The sequence below is a fragment of the Neoarius graeffei genome, chromosome 5 (genome assembly GCF_027579695.1).
Source record: "Neoarius graeffei isolate fNeoGra1 chromosome 5, fNeoGra1.pri, whole genome shotgun sequence".
NCBI classification, from domain to species: domain Eukaryota; kingdom Metazoa; phylum Chordata; class Actinopteri; order Siluriformes; family Ariidae; genus Neoarius; species Neoarius graeffei.
The window spans coordinates 8,396,719-8,417,815 of record NC_083573.1 but is presented as its reverse complement, the minus strand read 5'-3'; the positions used below and the strand labels follow the sequence as shown (position 1 = coordinate 8,417,815).

Genomic DNA, 21,097 nt, shown 5'->3' with positions numbered 1-21,097 from the left:
GTATATAGTTCTTTTGCATGCTGTATAGTTCTTACATAGATATTGATCATTATTTTGTATTAACTGTAGAGTTTATGTAATACTTGTATAAAAATCGCTAATTTGGAAAAGTTATGAAAGGGTTAATTAATCCACATTTGATGTATTTGAATGACAAATATAGAGAAAAATGTGAATACCTATCAGATACAGCCAACTTGGTGCATTTAATATCAGTATTTACACTGATATTATTATTTTTTTTATTTTCTTCCATTATTTGGGCATATAGGGCATTAAAGGGTTAATATATTAAGTTGCCCAAGGGATATCACCGGGCACCCTCTTAAATCTTGAAGAGCTACCTCAAATCTATAAGATAAAGCAAAAAAAAAAACTTTAACCAAAAATTCCGGGTCCGACCCCATGGCTCCCGGACTATCAAGTGAGTTGATGATTATTTCCCAGTAAGGTGTCAGGAAGTGGTTAACGCTTCATGTTACAGAAACAAGCTAGACCTTGTCAACGTATAACATCAGAGCAAAACCTGTTGGCCAATCAGAATTAAGCAGCACTCCAATAAGGCATTTTATCGTCGTATGCTCTCTGCCTTTAATGCAAAACACATAGTCACATAGTCATGTGATTTTATTTTTACACCACCCACGTTAAAACTGTAGTTCTGCTGCAAATCGGATGATTTTTGAATGGGATTAAAAGGGTTGATGATGAGACGTTGACTCCCTGACGTTTCTCTTTTTTAATTCTTTTAATCATTGGAGTAAACACGGAAAAGGTGAGGGGGGGAGGACGGATTGCGTAAGATCAAAGGAGAGGGGATGGCTGGTTACAAAACAAGTGGGTCTTAAAAGGAGATGGGGGGAAAAAGCTCTCAAATACTTGTGCGTTTTATTCACATGAGTGGCTCTGAGTGTGTGTATGGGGTGGAGGGGGGCCTAAATCTGGGTCTTGTAGATGCAGCAGGGCTTTTTGTGTGTGTTCTCTGCAGTGAGTTTGTCTCCAACACCCCACTCTCTCTCTCTCTCTCTCTCTGATTTATTATTTGTCAGTGCTGAGTGAGTAAAATTACTCCGCTTTCCCTCTGTGTGAACATGAATTGTAAAAAAAAAAATGCACCAATGGACCCGATCAGCTTTCCGTCTTCCGTTTCTGCTTCTATCGTCTCTATATTTAGACCTGAGACACGATAAATGCTCACGTTACCAAGATTATGACCAAGGATGTAACTGAATATGTACAAACACGTTACTGGAAACAATATTTGAAATGTGTAATGTGCTCGAAAAGGACACAGATGTTCAGGGTGTTTTTTGTTTTCATTCAAAAGATTGTCGAAGGTCCATAGGACATCTGACATTTAGCAGATGCTTTTATCCAAAGCAACATGCGATGTACCTAGAGCAGCCTGGGGAGCAGTTGTTACGGTAGGTGCCTTGCTCAAGGCCACTTCAGCCATTCATGCTCGCCCAGGGAATTGAACCAGCAACCCTTTGGTCCCAAAGCTGTTTTGCTAACCAGTAGGCCAGGGCTCCTAAGAAAAAAAGAAGGCGTTAGATATAGTGTGCATCAGGATAACTATTGAGGCATTCGTCTTACTCAGGTAGCTGCCAAGATCTATAACCGGCTTCTGCTAAATCGGATTGCGTTCCAACCAAAATGGATTCCGTCCACAGCATTCAACATCATCGCATATTCTCGCTTTACGCCGTATCGTCGAGGAGCTGCATAATCATGACAAAGAAGTAGCCATTGTATTTATTGACTTCAAGAAGCCCTTTGACTACATCAACAGAGAGAGGATGTTTGAGATTTTTGAAGCATAAAGGCCAATTTATGCTGACAACCCAGTCCTCGCAGACGGCGTCGCAGATAGTGTCTGCGTAGCCCCCCCACCTTCGCAGATGCTCTGCGCGCACCTCCCAAAAATTGTGACCACCGCAGAAGCCTCGCAGACAGCGTCGCAGACAAGAGGGCTCTGATTGGTCCACTCTACATCCGCTGTACACGCACTTCCGCTTCCCTACTTTCCCGGTTTGGTTTGTTTTCACGGCCGCCATTTTTAAAAACACGAGCGAAGATGGAGCAGCACGAAGAGCGGTTGATCGAGGAAGTGAGGAAGTACGTACATCTATACGACTCCAGTTCTAGTCATTATAAGTAACCGGAGGATAAACACTCCACTAACCACACCCACCAACTACTCCTAGCGATTTCGCGACTTCACGCCCCCTTGCGTTGTGGCGGTGAATAACATCGCGCACGCCTATTACTCCCCGCTCAACGATAAATTACAACTGTCTGCAAAAAGCTATCTGCGAAAGCCTTGTCGCAAGAGCATGCAGAAGCCTTTAGGCATACCTCCTATTATTGTCAACACTATCAAGACAATGTGCATGGATACTGCAAACCCCTGAGGGCAAAACTACACCGTTTCACAATTAACTCTGATGTTTTCCAGGGGAACCCTCGAGCTCCTTTTTTGTTCATCATTGTCCTCGACTACGCTCGGCGTCAATCTATGTCGTTCTCGGATGGCATCATCCTCAGGCGCTGTCTTAGCTTTCGTCACCCAGCTCACCATCTAGCTGATCTTGACATCACTTTAATGGAAAACCTGGTTCGGAATGCAGAGGCCCTTCTCCACAAAGTAGACGTAGCAACACGAGCCGTTGGGCTCCACCTTAATGGCTCAAAAGCAAAATACATCCATTACAGTCCCTCCTATAAAGAGTCTCTTCACACTCTTGATGGCTCAGAAATTGAAAAAGTCACTGACTTCAAGTATTTGGGTGGTTGGACACAATATTGAAGTGAGGAAAGCACAAGCTTGGCATGCTCTAAATGCACTCAAAGGTGTGAGCATCCCCAATCCATACTGAGACCAAGGTTCGCATCTTCAAACAGTCAGTTGAAACCATCCTCCTTTACAGTGCTGAATCATGGACTCTCACAGAGTCACTTGAGAAATCTCTTGACGGTACTTACACAAGAATGCTCAGGGTGGTAAAGAATGTGTCCTGGTGTGACCATTGACCAACAGCCAACTCTACAGGAAATTACCAAGATTAACCACTATAATTAGGCAGCGTTGCCTTGCCTTCGCAGGCCATGTGTTGCGACATGTGGAACCTGCAACTTCTGTCCTCTTCTGGAAACCCAAGGAGAAAGATTGGTTGTCTCCGACTAACTCTGAAGGATGTCATTAAAAATTATTCTGGCCTTGATGGTGAGGAGCTGTTGGTGGCTATGAAGGATCAAAGTTGTTGGCGAAAGGATTTCATGTCATCGGACAACCATAAGTAAGTGCATCAGGACTGAGAACATTTGACTTTCATGTAGTTAGATATGAAGCTCGTGGGACCAATAGACCACATGCATTTAGCGTGTTCACTCCATCCTTAGTAACTGCCTGAGCAAGGTTGTGAAGGTTGAAATTCAGCTAGTGGTTTGTTTTTATATTTTGGGGAATGGCATCGAATAAAGTTGTGATGAAAAATCAGAAGCAGGTTCAAACCAAAATAGATGTAGTTGAGACCATTTACGAGGTAGTGTGATGTAGCTGAGGTTGAGGAACTGTCCAAGCCAGAAGAAACACGCAAAATTTACGACCTCTGATTTTTTTTTTCCCCACTGTATTCCAGTATTTTCCAGAGGAATAACTGTAGGATTTATGCTTAATTAAAAAAAAAATCCTTTCTGATTTCGGCCACACCCACTTCAGGTTTAAATCCAGATATTTGGACCACTAAACAGATCCAGATGTCGTTCCATTACATGTGAAAGGTTTTACAATCCCATAATAGTAAGCATGATATTTTGTTGACGTGTAACAGCTTCGTAAAGACAGGATCCCTCATGCCGAGCTAGATTTGTTTCAGATGCTGTCTTGAAAAGCCACACTTCCATTTTCAATAGATTGTGAGCTAGCATTCTCATGAGGAGACGTTTTTGATGGAGCACTTCTTCTGGAAAGTAAGTGTAAATTTTTTTTTTTTTTTTAATCTACCGTGATGTCATGACCGTGCTACCTGTTGAGAACATTATAAAAAGATCATCTTTAAAATATTATCGAAAGCTTTTATTGACATGTTAAGACAATAAAAGACGTATTTATACAATCTAGTGTGTCCAAACTTTTAACTGGTGGTGTATGTGCTGAAAGAAAGGTGTGTGTAACCTGAATAGAGGAATCGAGGACAGCATTTGCTCTGATGCTCTACTGATGAAGACCCAGTTTACACATTTAGACCAAATGGAGTGTACTAGACCCAGATATTTAAATCAAATATTTAAATTCCGTATTCTGATTGGTCAGAACGTGTTGAATAATTGACCAAAATCGCGGCCGTGGAAGTCGTTCTGGCTGCAAGGCTTATATTAATAAACGTAAAGCTACCGATAACTTTCTTTTCCGACATGACTTCAAGATGGAGGGCTTAGCAGTTTCTCTGTAACAAGAGTGGCATTTTTTTTCATATCGAGACTGGTGAAGGAATGGATGTTTATAGCTGCTATAACACAAGGAACTCACTTGTTGACATTCTACAACTTTAATGCAAATGGATCTTTCTATGATAAGGGGTTACAAATGCAATATGCTAGGTTTGTGTAGCACGAGTGAGAATAAATAGAAAAAAATATTTATATATAATTTTTTTTGTGGTCATTGGATGCCTGTTGGCGGCACGGTGGTGTAGTGGTTAGCGCTGTCGCCTCAGAGCAAGAAGGTCCGGGTTCGAGCCCCGTGGCCGGCGAGGGCCTTTCTGTGCAGAGTTTGCATGTTCTCCCCGTGTCCGCGTGGGTTTCCTCCGGGTGCTCCGGTTTCCCCCACAGTCCAAAGACATGCAGGTTAGGTTAACTGGTGACTCTAAATTGACCGTAGGTGTAAATGTGAGTGTGAATGGTTGTCTGTGTCTATGTTTCAGCCCTGTGATGACCTGGCGACTTGTCCAGGGTGTACCCCGCCTTTCGCCCGTAGTCAGCTGGGATAGGCTCCAGCTTGCCTGCGACCCTGTAGAACAGGATAAAGCGGCTACAGATAATGAGATGAGATGAGATGAGATGGATGCCTGTTAGATAGTATTGATAAAATGAGCAAGGTAGCTTGTTGGATTTTTTTTTTTTTTTTAATCATTGTCTTTGTCAAATGTCTTGGAGACCCGTTTTGTGACCTGGTATTTTGGGGCTGGTATTTCAATCCAATGTCACTCAAATAAGATAAAATTTTACTCTAGTGCACTGATGGAAAGGCTTAAACTCCAAGTTAAACACGGAAAAAGATTTTCATTGTAACTCTTCCCAAATCCACGTGAGCGCTGATCAAAAAACATCGTGTCACGCGCGTAACATCCTCTGTCCGTTTAAGTTATGATCGTTCAGATAGTGTTTAAAAGGCTATTTTTAAAATGAAATAAAAGCCGTGCTTAACGCATGTGTGTTAAATAGATATAAATCTGACTGCTATCGAGTTTGTTTGGCAAAAAATCCTGATAATTTTTTTAAATGAACAGTTGTAACCCTCTGTCCAAATGTTACACGCGAAACAGGTGCCTGCTAATTCCGACTCGGAAGTGTTAAGACTGAGCTAACTAGGTCATGGGGATCTCTGGACACACTCATGTGATGTCACTGCATGAGATATCCAGGATGCATGTAATGGCGGCAAGGTAGGTGAAAGTCATAGTCTGTCCAACAAAATGTTATTGTATCACTACTCTCGACAGCAAGCTGGCCTAGTGGTTAGTGTGTCCGGCTCTTGACTGGGAGTGCGTGAGTTCTACTCTTAGGCCAAGTTTACATTAGACCATATCTGTCTCGTTTTCTTCGCGGATGCACTGTCCGTTTACATGGAAACGCCGGGAAACGGGAATCCGCCAGGGTCCACGTATTCAATCCAAATCGTGTCTGGTCCGGTGCTGTGTAAACATTGAGAATACGCGGATACGCTGTGCTGAGCGCTAGCTGGCGTCGTCATTGGACAACGTCACTGTGACAACCACCTTCCTGATTCGCTGGCGTTGGTCATGTGACGCGACTGCTGAAAAACGGCGCGGACTTCCGCCTTGTATCACCTTTCATTAAAGAGTATAAAAGTATGAAAATACTGCAAATACTGATGCAAATACTGCCCATTGTGTAGTTATGATTGTCTTTAGGCTTGCCATCCTTCCACTTGCAAGTGGTAAGTGACGCGCATGCCCGACATGCACTGAGATCACACACACAGCGGCTCAGTCCCAAATCACTGCTCATGCGCCATACTCGCGCGCTCTGTGAGCTGCGCAGGGCCAGAGTGCGCACCCTCCAGAGGGCACTCGCTGTTCAGGGCAGAGTGATTTGGAGCGCAGGATGCCTGCGGAGCCGAGCGTATCCGTGTATTGGCGTTGCTATGTGCACGCGAATCGTGTATTGGCGTTGCTGTGTGCACGCAAATCGTTTTAAAAACGTTAATCTGATGATCCGCTGATACGGTCTAATGTAAACCCCACCTCAGTCGGGTCACACCAAAGACCCTCGTAAAAATCGTATCTACTGCCATCTGCAATGCAGATGCAAGTAGGGAGTCAAACTCTTGTGGTTACTAGAGGACCAGCCCCTAGCTGTATAGGCCAGATTTTCACGGTTTTTAATGTGGTCTCCTGCACAGCACGGTGGAGAGTCATCCCCCCCCCCCCCCCCCCCCCCCCAATGGTGCATATACCAAGGTACAATAACTATTAATTGCAACCCCTTATCATAGACGGAGCCAAATATAAATGGATTTTTTTAAATGATGTATGATACTTTGATAAATAAAGGATTGTAATCAAGAGTCCAAAGTCCCTTCCCGTGCCAAGACCTGGTCTTCCCAGGCAGTCTCCTGTCCCAGTACTAACCAGGCCCTTGAGGCACATCAGGTGGTGCTGATCTCCATTTCGATAGCCCTCAGCCTCTCACATAGCTCGGGTTACAGTGGGAGGCTGGTCCTCTGGTAAGATGGCAGTAGGTATCATTTTGATAATTGTCTTTGGTATGACCTGACCGCAAGTAGAACTCGCGATCTCCCAGTCGAAAGGCGGACATGCTAACCACTCGGCTAACTCACAGTGTAATCAAGATCTATCAAAAGTCAAAGTCCCTCTCATGTCAGAATCTGGTCTTCCCAGGCAGTCTCCTGTCCCAGTACTAACCAACTCCCACTTCGAATAGGGTTTTATATGGATATACTGTATACGACACAGATTTGAGGCAAGTGATGGAAATAAACAGGAAGAGTTTATACCCTGCATTAGAAATAAGAGCTTTCGTGATGGCGGCACGATGGTGTAGTGGTTAGCACTGTCACCTCACAGCAAGAAGGTCCGGGTTCGAGCCCCGTGGCCGGCGAGGGCCTTTCTGTGTGGAGTTTGCATGTTCTCCCCGTGTCCGCGTGGGTTTCCTGCGGGTGCTCCGGTTTCCCCCACAGTCCAAAGACATGCAGGTTAGGTTAACTGGTGACTCTAAATTGACCGTAGGTGTGAATGTGAGTGTGAATGGTTGTCTGTGTCTATGTGTCAGCCCTGTGATGACCTGGCGACTTGTCCAGGTTGTACCCCGCCTTTCGCCCGTAGTCAGCTGGGATAGGCTCCAGCTTGCCTGCGACCCTGTAGAACAGGATAAAGCGGCTAGAGATGATGAGATGAGATGAGATGAGCTTTCGTGATGAATGCCAGCCAGTGCCACATGGAATGACTGGCTTTGATTTATTACGACTCTTTAATGCTTTCTGGAGATGAACAAACTTCTACCACCTGCACTTTTAAATTCAGACGTCCAATCCACCAAATGGAAGAAGAGGCTGTCCTGAAATTTGATCCTATTCTTCCAAGACTCGTGTTAATGGCAGAATAACACTGTTCAAGTGTATCAGTAATTTGGTCAATGCACAGTAATTAGTATTTAATTTATACTATTAGCATGACTAGGTTTGTACTTTTCCCATGTTGGACAAATTAAAGCTATAGCTTTATCTCTGGCTGACACTGGAGACTCCTTCCACTCTTTTAATAGGTTTGTCTGGAGCGTCCATAATGTTAGTGTGCGTGTAAGTAATCTTTCTTTGTTTGACCAATCGGAAACGAGAATTCAACAAAGTTAAATATGCAGTAAGCTTTTTTTTGTGAATCGTTTTTGTGAATTCATTCGTGAAAGATGATCCAGCTGATGACCTGAATGTGACACTGCCTTCTTCCCTCTGTTTCTCTGTTTTGTCTTGTTTTGTTTTTCCCTCTGAAGTATGTGGCGTTCGGCTCGCTGTTCTTCATCCTCATCTCCATCTCAACTTTCTGCATGGAGACGCACGAGGCGTTCAACACCTTCCAGAACCGGACGAGTCAAGTGACAGTGGGCAACAAGACACACGAGGAGATCACCTTCGAGCCGGTGACGGACAGCTGGCTTATGTACGTCGAGGGCGTGTGCGTGATCTGGTTCACCTTTGAAGTGTTTACACGTGTCATATTTTGCCCGGACAAGGCTGAATTCTTCAAGAGTGCGCTGAACATTATTGACTTTGTGGCCGTCCTGCCGTTCTACTTAGAGGTTGGATTGAGCGGCCTCTCATCCCAAGCAGCCAAGGACGTGCTGGGCTTTCTGCGTGTGGTCCGATTTGTCCGTATCCTGAGGATCTTCAAGCTCACGCGCCATTTCGTTGGGCTTCGTGTGCTGGGTCATACGCTTCGCGCTAGCACCAATGAATTTCTCCTGCTCATCATCTTCCTCGCTCTTGGAGTGCTCATATTCGCCACCATGATCTATTACGCCGAGCGCATCGGCGCCCGTCCTGATGACCCCACAGGCAATAACCACACCAAGTTCAAGAACATCCCCATTGGTTTCTGGTGGGCCGTGGTCACTATGACGACACTGGGGTACGGTGATATGTACCCTGAGACGTGGTCAGGGATGTTGGTCGGCGCTCTGTGTGCTCTGGCTGGTGTGCTCACCATTGCCATGCCTGTGCCCGTTATCGTCAATAACTTTGGCATGTACTATTCACTGGCCATGGCCAAGCAGAAGCTGCCCAAGAAGAAGAATAAACACATCCCACGAGCCCCGCAGCCTGGCTCGCCCAACTACTGCAAGCCTGACGCCCTGGCTATGGCCACTGCCTCGCCTCAGAGGATCCTGGGTAACGTGCTGGGCGAAGTCATGGGCTCAGGCGGCCTCACTGGAGACTGTCCTCTAGCTCAGGAGGAGATCATAGAAATAAACAGAGGTGAGGAACTTCATTTTTAATTTCATTGTTTATCAGAAATGGGAAATGACCATACCTACCGGCATTGTTTTAAACTAAATATTTAATTCAAATCGCACCATATGTGGACACTTAACAGACTCAGCTAACAGTTTGGCCAAAAGTTAAATGTTTTGCTTTCTTCTTCGAGTTTATACTGGAGCTGTGTAGCTACATGTTTAGCAACAGTGTGTGCGTGTTGATGAGGAGACGCTGAACAACATTTTTGGAAGGAGCCTCCAGTGGATAAAACACTTTGATAAAATACTTAACTTTGTGGTCCCCGTCAGGGTTATCCCTATTATTATTATTATTATTATTATTATTATTATTATTATTCCTATGTGAACTCTGTCATCAACTAAAATGAGCTCGAATGTAGCTGTGTAACTTTAGGCCACGCCTCCTGCCAAAGTCTCATGTTTAATTATATGCGAAGGAAGAAAGTGATTCAGCTTTGTGGGGATCTGCGATGTCCTAATCCTAACCCTGAACAGATATTTAAAAACATGCTTTCTATTCCCTTCGAGGGGGTTTATTGATGGCATGCAATATTATCATATCGCTTATCCTCCGTGCATTACACCACTCTCCCCAATGGAGAATGAGCGTGCAATATTGTTATAATATTGCACGTTGTCAAGACAACATGGCGTCACATGTCGGAGCTCATGCGAAGATCCAATGACACGACTTTTTCTGCTGCGCGTGCACACAATCATTTCTTTGTTGGCTGGGAAAGAGAGAAGACGAGGCTAATCCAGTGCTAAATAAATCAACTGAAACTCAAGATGCGTTGAACACCCGAAAAGCTACCAAAACTTCATTAGATATTCTTCACGCATATTTACAAGAGAAAAACATACCAACGGGCATCGAAAAACTGGAAATGGGACACATTGGAGATGTAAAACTTCCGCGCTAGCAAGTGACTGTGACGGTTTGTAAACAAACACAGCCTTGAGGTTTGCTTCGTTAAAAGCGGAAGATTTTGAGAGAATTTTGTGTAGCTGTCGATGTCGATTTGAAAAGTAACTAAGTAAATTACACAGGGAAAATAATAATAATATTCGGCTTGACTGCGCTAGGATTGGCCTTTGCTAAAACTACACCAGCTAGAAGGTAACTGGACTGCCACGCTTACAGCACCGAGTCACAGGTAAGCTAGCGTCAGCCTTTGAGAATGCTGATATGAAGAGTGTATTATAATAATAATAATAATAATAATGGTTTGGATTTTTTCATGGGCTATCAGATATATTCCATTCAGCTGCATGTCTTTGACTCGTTCAAGATCATGCTAGCTGAATGGAATATATCTGATAGACCACTCAATGCGGTGGTGTAGTGGTTAGCGCTGTCACCTCACAGCAAGAAGGTCCGGGTTCGAGCCCCGTGGCCGGCGAGGGCCTTTCTGTGTGGAGTTTGCATTTTCTCCCTGTGTCCGCGTGGGTTTCCTCCGGGTGCTCCGGTTTCCCCCACAGTCCAAAGATATGCAGGTTAGGTTAACTGGTGACTCTAAATTGAGCGTAGGTGTGAATGTGAGTGTGAATGGTTGTCTGTGTCTATGTGTCAGCCCTGTGATGACCTGGCGACTTGTCCAGGGTGTACCCCGCCTTTCGCCCGTAGTCAGCTGGGATAGGCTCCAGCTTGCCTGCGACCCTGTAGAACAGGATAAAGCGGCTAGAGATAATGAGATGAGATGAGATGAGATGAGACCACTCAATGCCAGCCAATATTATTTAAATAGACACTGTGTTAGAAACCGCACAAGTCTGAACAACTCGCGTGAGGAATGATGCCAACCTGTGAGCTGCAGGCATTGCTTATGAGCTACATTAGCCTCATAGCTCCAAAACATGTCTTGGCTGAACAACTATATTGCGAATAAAGGTATCGTGGATAAGTGCTGCTTTAATGACACTCATTTATCAGAGTATAAGAGGACAGGAAATGGATTTTATAATTCAATTTTGCAGTTTGAGAATGTTGAATCATTCATTATTCAGGGTAGACGCAACAGGAAAACAATGCAGAGAGTTTAAGCGCACTTAAAGCAGTGTGTGTGTGTGTGCTTATGTCAGAATTTTTTTTTCCCTCAACAGGCACCTCCGTTATAAATTATTTCATATTTATGATCAACTAGTGAGTCCATATGAGTCCAAGGTATTCCATCTGCCGAGCATAAACAAACACACACACACGTAGGCTTGTTCATTTTTTGCATACACAGTGCCACCACTGAAGATCCCAGGAGGCTTTTAGCTCAGGCATTTCAGAAACAGTCCTACATAAACAGCACAGTATAAACAGCAGGTGCTGTCGTGACCTGATAATGAATCATTCCAACAAGTCAGCCATTTTAACTTCGCCGGAATTTAATTCACAAATATTGACTGAATAACAGCGCACAAAGTTACCCCCCCCCCCCCCCCCCCCCCATCTTATTAAAATCACACTGACTGAATGCTATGAATTAATTATCATATAGTCGGTGATTATTTAACTCCAAAAGTTGCAGCAATTATGGACGCAAGGAAAGTTACGCGTATTCAGGTTCGGGTTACAACCCTTCTTATTTTCTGGCAGTGCATTTTCATTGATTAAAATCGTTGGAGGTTGGGTTGATTTTTTTTTTTCTTGAGCAGAAGAGTCTGAGACGAAGGGCACGATGAGGAGCCAGTAGCGTCAAGACCACCACCATGTTTAAATCCGAAAGAAAGAAAAAAAACAGGGATAGAAAATGCGCACTGAAGAAGCAAATCGGATTTGTATTTTTTCTTTGCTGTCAAATGTAATACGACGTGATATAAAAGCATGACGTGAAAAATAAAAAAAACGATGACTATGATGATGATACAACATGATCAAGAAGATATCGAGCATTAAATTAAAATACACTAAAATAATCGAATACGAGTCCAATACTATAGCTCATAGCTAAAACGTAGCTATGAGCGGGAATGCCGATTTGCCAGCGAGCACAATTTTTGCTGAATAAAGGATGACGCATCATACTTTTTTATTCATTTCTAGTTACGTTTTACATTGTGGAACATCAGTTACATTCTAGGAGCTACAATGCCCTCCATGATTATTGCCCCCCCCCCCCCCCCCCCCCCATTGTACATGAAGTCGCTTCATCTCGCACTGAAAAAATGAGAAAAATCCAACCTTTAATTGACATCAATTTATTCCGAGAAAAACAAATCCCTCAAGAAAATTATTGAAAAAAAAAACATGTGACACTATTATTGGCACCTCTGCCAAACAGCACTGAGTGTCTCCTAGAACATTTAATCAAGTTGGAGATCCAGAGCAGGGCATCTGAGACCGTTCCTCTTTACACAATCTCTCCAGATCGTCCAGGGTCCTCGGCCCGCTCTTGTGCGCTCTCCTTTTCAGCTCATCCCACACTGGGGTTCAGGTCAGGGGACTGAGATGGCCAGGGCAGAAGCTTGATTCTGTGCTCAGCGAACCATTTTTGTGTTGATTTGGACATCGGATCATTGTCCGACTGAAAGCTCCAGCGACGGCCCAGTTTTAGTTTCCAGATTCTGATTTAAAATGTCCTGGTGTTTCATGGAGTCCATGATACCACCCGCTCCCGCATTGTGGTCCCGCTCCCGCAAAGAATTATGATTTTCAGTCCCGCTCCCGCCCGCGCCTGCCATATTTTGTCCCGCTCCCGCCCGCAAATCCCGCATGATGCAGACGTTCGCGTTATTTCTCACGAAAGTTCTTGTTATTGGCTTGGGGAATTAAACATGCTGAGCTTAGCTGAGCTCTCCACTGACCGATCCTTCACCTAGCGCACGTAGCGAGGGTGCGCGTTGCCAGGCGGCATGCGCAGCTGAGGCTTTACAGAGATACCCAACACACCTACCAAAATCTACAGTGGATATTAAGAATATTGTACATTGCACATAGCTTATATGTCACTCCTCACGTTTACATTCTAGGAAATACAAGTAGGCCTATAAGAAATTAATATAATTTAAAGACATGGTGCCCCGCCCCCTACTTTGAGTGGATTTAATTCGTTAAATTCGTTAATTTAATTCGAGAACCTTTTGGCACTTATCACAACAAGCAAAGGGCAGCTGATTTCCCTCTGCGTCGTACACGAGTGAGAACGACTTCCAAATGTCTGATTTCAGGACTCTTGACTTTTTAACGGTAAATGTACCTCTTTTTAAAGCAGCACTTACTTCTGAAGCACTGTGAGCTTCACTAGAGGAGCTCTGCTCTTCTGCCATGATCGGAGATCTCAAACACGGAAGAGCGGAAAGGAATCGGAAACGTACGCGAGATTAGACCACATCCGCAAATTTAGGCATCTTAAAATGTTTTTATTAATGCCAAATAAAATATCCAGCACAAATTATATATGATAGACATAAATTAATAATTTCTAAATTTTATTTTAAACACGTTTTTAGTTAGCGGGACTGCAGCTTATCACCTCTCCCGCCCGCTCCCGCGTTGTGCACTCCCCCTCCTCCCCGCGCCCGCAATGAGCTTTCAAAATTTGTCCCGCGCCGCACTGCTTTGCGTCGGGTCCCGCGGGACTCCCACGGGAGTGCAGGGCTCTAATACCATGTACCATATAACAAGGTTTGACCGCCATGTTTTATGGTCGGGATCGGGTTCTTTTCATACCAGCCGTCCTTCTTTTTTACACCAAACCCACCTTCAGTTGTTTTATTACCAAGAAACCCTATTTTTGTTCCATCAGACCAGAGAAAAACAGTTCTAGTCAAACTTGTAGAAGCATTTCACAAGTTTCAGGTGCTTACGTTTGTGGTTAACTAACAGAAAAGGCTTTTTTCTGGAACCTTCTAAATAACCTGTTGGCATGGAGGTGGAGTCTGATGGTGGTTTTGGAGACTTGGGAACCCCTAGATTTTACTTTTTCTTGGAATTCACCGACAGTGATCCTTGAAGATGTTTCCTCCCTTGCCCCCCTCCTCACTGTCTGTGGAGGCAAAATAAACTTGGGTCCTCTTCCAGATGAGTTTGTAACAGTTCCAGTTGGCGTCCACTCTTTTATTATTGCTCGAACAGGATATAGGAAATGGACGAAGGTCAGCGCACTTCTCCCTCGTGTGGTTTGTGTGTTCTCATGTTGACGTTGAGGGAATTTGGCCTCTGTGTCACACTCCAGTCAACTCAAGAATACTGTACAATTTAAATGGGAAACATTCTTCAGGTACATTGTGTTTGCCATCATTTCCAGGGGTGCTAAAAATAGTGGCACGTGTGTTTTTTGTTGAAAATAATTTCCTTTTTACCTCTGAATATTTATTTCAATTAATGGTCAGATTTTTCTCATTTTTTCAGTGTGAGATGAAACGACTTCACCAAAAGTCGGCGAGTTTTTTTCTAACCCTTTTTACTCAACTTTACAAGAGGTGCCAATAATTGTTGAGGGCACCGTAAACAGTTGTTGCCTCAGCAGCTTGCCTTGGGACGTCTGGCGATGGTATCGGGAAAGCGAAGAGGACGATAAACGTTCACGGTGGAAATGTGTGATTCGAGCAGCTCTCTTTAGAGTTCATTCCAGTAGAACTAATCAAAAGGACAGAATCAATCAAGTCTCTAATTAAATCGCAGCCCCACCTTGTTTACAGCCGTTACAGGAAGTCGCTGATGTACACTTGTCCCAGAGGCTCTCACACACAAGCCTGCTGCTTATTACTGCTGTCATGATTTGATTGGATGTCACAGCAGCCTGACCACACCTCCTGTTAATATATTCATTCTGTCTCCGCCCCGTTGAATGATCCGGATTGCGGCTGTGATCTAAACAATACTCATCCAGTATATTCTTCTTCTCTTTGTGTGTGTGTGTGTGTGTGTGTGTGTGTGTGTGTGTGTCAGGGCTTTACGTTAGCACCCGCCAAATGCGGGTAAAATTCGGCTTTGGCGGGTAATAACTTTAGTCCCACTAGCCACTTTGGCGGGTGGTTTATTCTGTGGTATGACAATATATTTTAATTGTAGTTTTCTCTGAAGGCATCTGATATAATAAACACATTGCAATGTAATATCACGCGCCTACAACTCCCATGAGCACCTGCATAAACATTCTGACACATGTTAGAATTGTTTAGAACATTCGTTAACGTCTCAGATAAAATCAATGATACGGTAACCTGCGGTTAATGAACGAAGCAGCAAAGTTGCTGACGACTGACAAGCGCACATATAGCTGGAGTTTCAAACCCTGCTGCTCAGGGAAAAAGACGCAGAAATGATCAGGGCCGGAGCAGCATTTTAAAATCACCGAGGTCCGTGATGCGCAAAGCGCACGCTGAAGATTTTTCGACATATTTAAATGAGGGTTGAATTACACGCCACACAAGAGATCTATTCCTGAAATTACTTTTAATGGTGTTTGAACTGAATATCATCAGTTTTGAAAAAAAAAATCATGCATGTGGCAAGAGTAAGAATAATTTAAGCTTGTTTAATGGTTTGATCTGGCCCAAGCAATGAGGACAAAAGATACCCTCACCATGTAGCCTATGGAACTGAGATGCATTAACAATCTGGCATCCGTTACACCTACACACAAAAAAAATTCTGGGAAAAAAAAAAATCAGTATACACCACCATGTTTTAAGCAATGTTATCCAAGGCAAACATAGGTTGAAACTTTCCACTCTATTGCTTTGGCTTATCGAATGATTTATTTTTAAAATCACAAACAAGGCAAGCTACAACTGCGCTGCTTCGAAAATGTCAATTTAACAGCTTGATGAAAGTGCGCTGATGGTTACCATGGAAACCCCGTGTCTGCTGCACTGCGTTCCTCCCCCGAGTCGCACGCTCATTCGCTTTTGTGTTCTTGGTCTCAGAGCCACACGAAACAGACACAGAAGACAGAATCAACATTTAACATAATTAACAAATGCACTTTTTACGGAGACGTTTTAATGTTCTTTGTTTTTTTTATCCAGTTGAATATTTAGCCTACAAATGTTTTTTTAGCTCTTAAAAATGACCGAGGTCCGGACCGCGGGGGCCTCAGAGCTGGCTGCGGCCATGGAGATGAACAAGACGCTAATAGGAAGATAAGACAGTTCAATGACAAATGGAAGTTAGGGCGAGATTGGCTAGTTCATAGCAAAACCGAAAAGACCATGTACTGCGAAGACTGTAGAAAGTCTGGCAAAGACCAGCACCAGTAATTTTAAACTCGAAACTATAAAGGACCACAAAAAGTCAAATGCACACATCAAAACAGGCGAAGACGGCTGGTTCACTACAGGACGGCATTGCTTTCAGTCCCTGGCTGTCATGAAGTCGGCTGAGCTGGAGAGGATGGAGCTGCTGTTTAGAAACGTTCACGCGATTGGAAAGAAGTTGATCTCGCCCCAGCTATCAACTTGCGGCATGCTGGAAGCCTCAGGTCACGAAGACCATTTTTCATATGGACCATTCAGACTCATCTGATGATGAATGAATGTAATGAGGACATTTAATGTCTCTCTCTACACATGTTCACACACGCATCACACACACACACTATTAATAGGTTATACATAATAATACTTGATAATACACAATACTTGCACATCAAATGTTTTTCAATGATAAATGCTTTGAATTGGACTTTTAATATTAGAATCAGTTCAGTTGTACTGAATGTTATTTTTCATATTATACGATATTTCATATTGTAAGGGGCTTGAATTTGAGTTCAATAAACAGAATACTCTGTTTATATTTTTGTCTGAATTGGTTGCATGTTTTCATATAGGGAGCGACCTTAACAGCACTGAATACTTGAGTGCTACTGTAGAGATGCATTATACGCTGCCGTTCATAATTAAATCTAGATCTTCCGAACTTTCTTTAACGTATCATGGTGAAGAAAAAAACTGCAATTTCCTGGCAACAAAATTGTGGCTAGTGAAAAGGCTGAATGGCTAGTGACTCGGGAAAACCACTAGCCACAGCGGCCGGTGAGCAAAAAAGTTAATGTAAAGCCCTGGTGTGTGTGTGTGTGTGTGTGTGTGTGTGTGTGTGTGTGTGTGTGTGTGTGTGTGTGTGTGTGTGTGAGAGAGAGAGAATATAAAAGTGACATTTTTCTCCCTTTTCTTGTTCTGCATCTTTTTTCCTGCTGCTGCAGTATGTTTATTCCTCTTTCTTTCTCTCTTCTCTTCCTTTTCTCCTCCTCCTCCTCCACTGCATTTCTTTATCTCATCTTTCCATGCTTTCCTCTGTTCTTCTCCGCATCGCTCTCTGTCCTTCTCTTTCACTCAAACTCTTCCTTTCTTTTCTGTCCCTCATTCTGTTTCTCTTTCTGTCCTCCCCTTTCTCACTCTCTCTCCACCTTTTTCCGTCCTCCTCCCAATCTGTGCTTCACTCTCCATCCTTCACTTTCTATCCCTTTCTCTCTCTCCTTCTGTCTTCCTGCTCCTCTCCCTTCTCCCCATCCTTCTCATTTCCTTGTCCGTTCTCTCGCTCATCTTTCTCTTTCCCACATTCTCTTCATCTTTTCTCCCTCTCATCCTCCTTCTCTTTCCCGCAACCACTTTCTCACTCTCCATCCCTCTCTTTTCTTTTTTTTTCTCCATCTCTCCGTCACTTTGGCTCGACTTCCTTCTCTCTCCTTCCTCCCGTTTTCTCTTCTCTCCCACTTTTTCCTGCTCTCTTTCTCCTCCTCTTTCACTCCCTCTCCATCCGGTTTCTCTCCCGCTCTTTCTCTTGCTGTGTCACACGTTTGTTTTCTCCTACTTTTTCTCTCTCACATCCCACTTCTTTCTCTTTCCTCTTCTTCCCATTTCTCGTTCCATTTCTCTCTTTCTCTTTTTGTTCTTTCTCCTCCTCTTTCTCTCCATTCTTGTTCTCTCTTTCTCTCCGTCAGACTCGAAGCAGAACGGTGACGCGGCGAGCGCGGCGTTAGCGAACGAGGACTGTCCCACCATTGACCAGGTGCTGAGTCCGGATGAGCGCAGTCCGCTGGGGCGAACACGCGAGCGCTACCAGCAGGACCGAGCCTGCTTCCTGCTCAACACGCGCGACTTCAGGCCCGCAGAATCCAACGTCCGGAAAGGTACACACGCGCACACAAAGCACAAAGCACACGCCTTGTTTTACTCCTACGCTCTAAACACAGTGGTCAGTTTACACCAGAACAAAAGCAAACAGTCGAAAACATACCGTATTTCCTGGACTATAAGTCACAGATTCTAATCCCAGCTCTCTGATGATGTCATGATGCCTGAAATCATATCAAGGGATCGCAACCATCTGCAAAGTGACATGTGGAACACAGAAGGTGCTCTGAGAAATATCTCCGTTACCAAAGCTAGAAATTAATAGCACCCAGGACGAGCAGATTCATGGCCAGGTTATTCTTTATTTCTTTGATTCCTAGCGAACAAATAGATTCCTTCAGCAGAAAAGGCAAAGTGCTCTTTATTGACTTTCGCAAAGCAAAACATTTCCTTTTGCATTAGCGACCACTTTTTTTAATCCCTCGCTGGCAAAGGGGAATTACTGTATGTCGTTGCAATTTCCGTCCGTCTGTCCGACCCAGGAAAGGTGCTCATCTTCTGAAATCAACTCCTTTCACAATTTTTGGAGGAATTTCATGAAACTTGGCGGGATTCTTTGTAATATGTCACTGCTACGCATATTGTAGTTTTGTTAAATTTGGTCACGCTTTACCAGAGTTACAGCCCTTGATTAACAAAATTATATTTTGACAATTTCATGAGAGTGTATTTTCCTTCCGAAATCAACTAATCTCTCAATTTTTGGACAAATTTCTCTAAGCTTGGCAAAAGGCCTTGCTACAGTGGGGCAAAAAAGTATTTAGTCAGCCACCAATTGTGCAAGTTCTCCCACTTAAAAAGATGAGAGAGGCCTGTAATTTTCATCATAGGTACACTTCAACTATGAGAGACAGAATGGGGGGAAAGAATCCAGGAAATCACATTGTAGGATTTTTAATGAATTAATTGGTAAATTCCTCGGTAAAATAAGTATTTGGTCACCTACAAACAAGCAAGATTTCTGGCTCTCACAGACCTGTAACAACTTCTTTAAGAGGCTCCTCTGTCCTCCACTCGTTACCTGTATTAATGGCACCTGTTTGAACTCGTTATCCGTATAAAAGACACCTGTCCACAACCTCAAACAGTCACACTCCAAACTCCACTATGGCCAAGACCAAAGAGCTGTCAAAGGACACCAGAAACAAAATTGTAGACCTGCACCAGGCTGGGAAGACTGAATCTGCAATAGGTAAGCAGCTTGGTGTGAAGAAATCAACTGTGGGAGCAATTATTAGAAAATGGAAGACATACAAGACCACTGATAATCTCCCTCGATCTGGGGCTCCATGCAAGATCTCACCCCGTAGGGTCAAAATAATCACAAGAACGGTGAGCAAAAATCCCAGAACCACACGGGGGGACCTAGTGAATGACCTGCAGAGAGCTGGGACCAAAGTAACAAAGGCTACCATCAGTAACACACTACGCCGCCAGGGACTCAAATCCTGCAGTGCCAGACGTGTCCCCCTGCTTAAGCCAGTACATGTCCAGGCCCATCTGAAGTTTGCTAGAGAGCATTTGGATGATCCAGAAGAGGATTGGGAGAATGTCATATGGTCAGATGAAACCAAAATAGAACTTTTTGGTAAAAACTCAACTTGTCGTGTTTGGAGGAGAAAGAATGCTGAGTTGCATCCAAAGAACACCATACCTACTGTGAAGCATGGGGGTGGAAACATCATGCTTTGGGGCTGTTTTTCTGCAAAGGGACCAGGACGACTGATCCGTGTAAAGGAAAGAATGAATGGGGTCATGTATCGTGAGATTTTGAGTGAAAACCCCCTTCCATCAGCAAGGGCATTGAAGATGAAACGTGGCTGGGTCTTTCAGCATGACAATGATCCCAAACACACCGCCCGGGCAACGAAGGAGTGGCTTCGTAAGAAGCATTTCAAGGTCCTGGAGTGGCCTAGCCAGTCTCCAGATCTCAACCCCATAGAAAATCTTTGGAGGGAGTTGAAAGTCCGTGTTGCCCAGCGACAGCCCCAAAACATCACTGCTCTAGAGGAGATCTGCATGGAGGAATGGGCCAAAATACCAGCAACAGTGTGTGAAAACCTTGTGAAGACTTACAGAAAACGTTTGACCTCTGTCACTGCCAACAAAGGGTATATAATAAAGTATTGAGATGAACTTTTGTTATTGACCAAATACTTATTTTCCACCATAATTTGCAAATAAATTCTTTAAAAATCAGACAATATGATTTTCTGGATTTTTTTTTCTCATTTTGTCTCTCATAGTTGAAGTGTACCTATGATGAAAATTACAGGCCTCTCTCATCTTTTTAAGTGGGAGAACTTGCACAATTGGTGACTGACTAAATACTTTTTTGCCCCACTGTATATACCGGTAATACGCTGATTGCGATTTAATTTTGTTTGTGAAAATTTTCCCAGAGTTTTGGCTCTTGATTAAGTCACTTGCACTTTGACAATTTCATGAGGGTCTACGTTCTTCTGAAATCAACTCCTCTCACAATTTGTGGAGGAATTTCTCCAAACTTGGCAAAAGGCTTTGTTATATGACAGTTATACGCAGATTGAAATTTCGTTTAATTTGGGCAGATTTTCCCAGAGTTATGCCCTTGATTATTAACCAACTTGTACTTTGGCAATTTCATCAAGGTGTGCTCGCTTTCTGAAATCAACCTCCCTCGCAATTTTTATCCCCCGCTGGCCGAAAAGCCCAAAGGGGGATTATGTCGTGGCGATGTCCGTCCTTCCCGGGAAGGGTCCTCACGTTCTCACAATTTTTGGAGGAATTTCAT

General features: G+C 43.7%; 1 protein-coding gene across 6 annotated transcripts in view; it reads left to right on the top strand.

Moving 5' to 3' along the window:
* The window catches only part of kcnc3b (potassium voltage-gated channel, Shaw-related subfamily, member 3b), a 92,421-nt gene that overhangs the window by 45,685 nt on the left and 25,639 nt on the right, over positions 1-21,097 (top strand). For 2 of the 6 annotated variants that reach the window (XM_060921138.1, XM_060921137.1), the window contains exons 2-4: positions 8,254-9,235; positions 11,567-11,569; positions 18,132-18,320. In XM_060921138.1, coding sequence (XP_060777121.1) covers positions 8,254-9,235; positions 11,567-11,569; positions 18,132-18,320 — 1,174 coding nt within the window. Of the gene's footprint in view, positions 1-8,253; positions 9,236-11,566; positions 11,570-15,359; positions 15,377-18,131; positions 18,321-21,097 lie in introns of all 6 variants that reach the window. The other 4 variants (XM_060921142.1, XM_060921139.1, XM_060921140.1 and 1 more) reach the window with 3 other exon arrangements.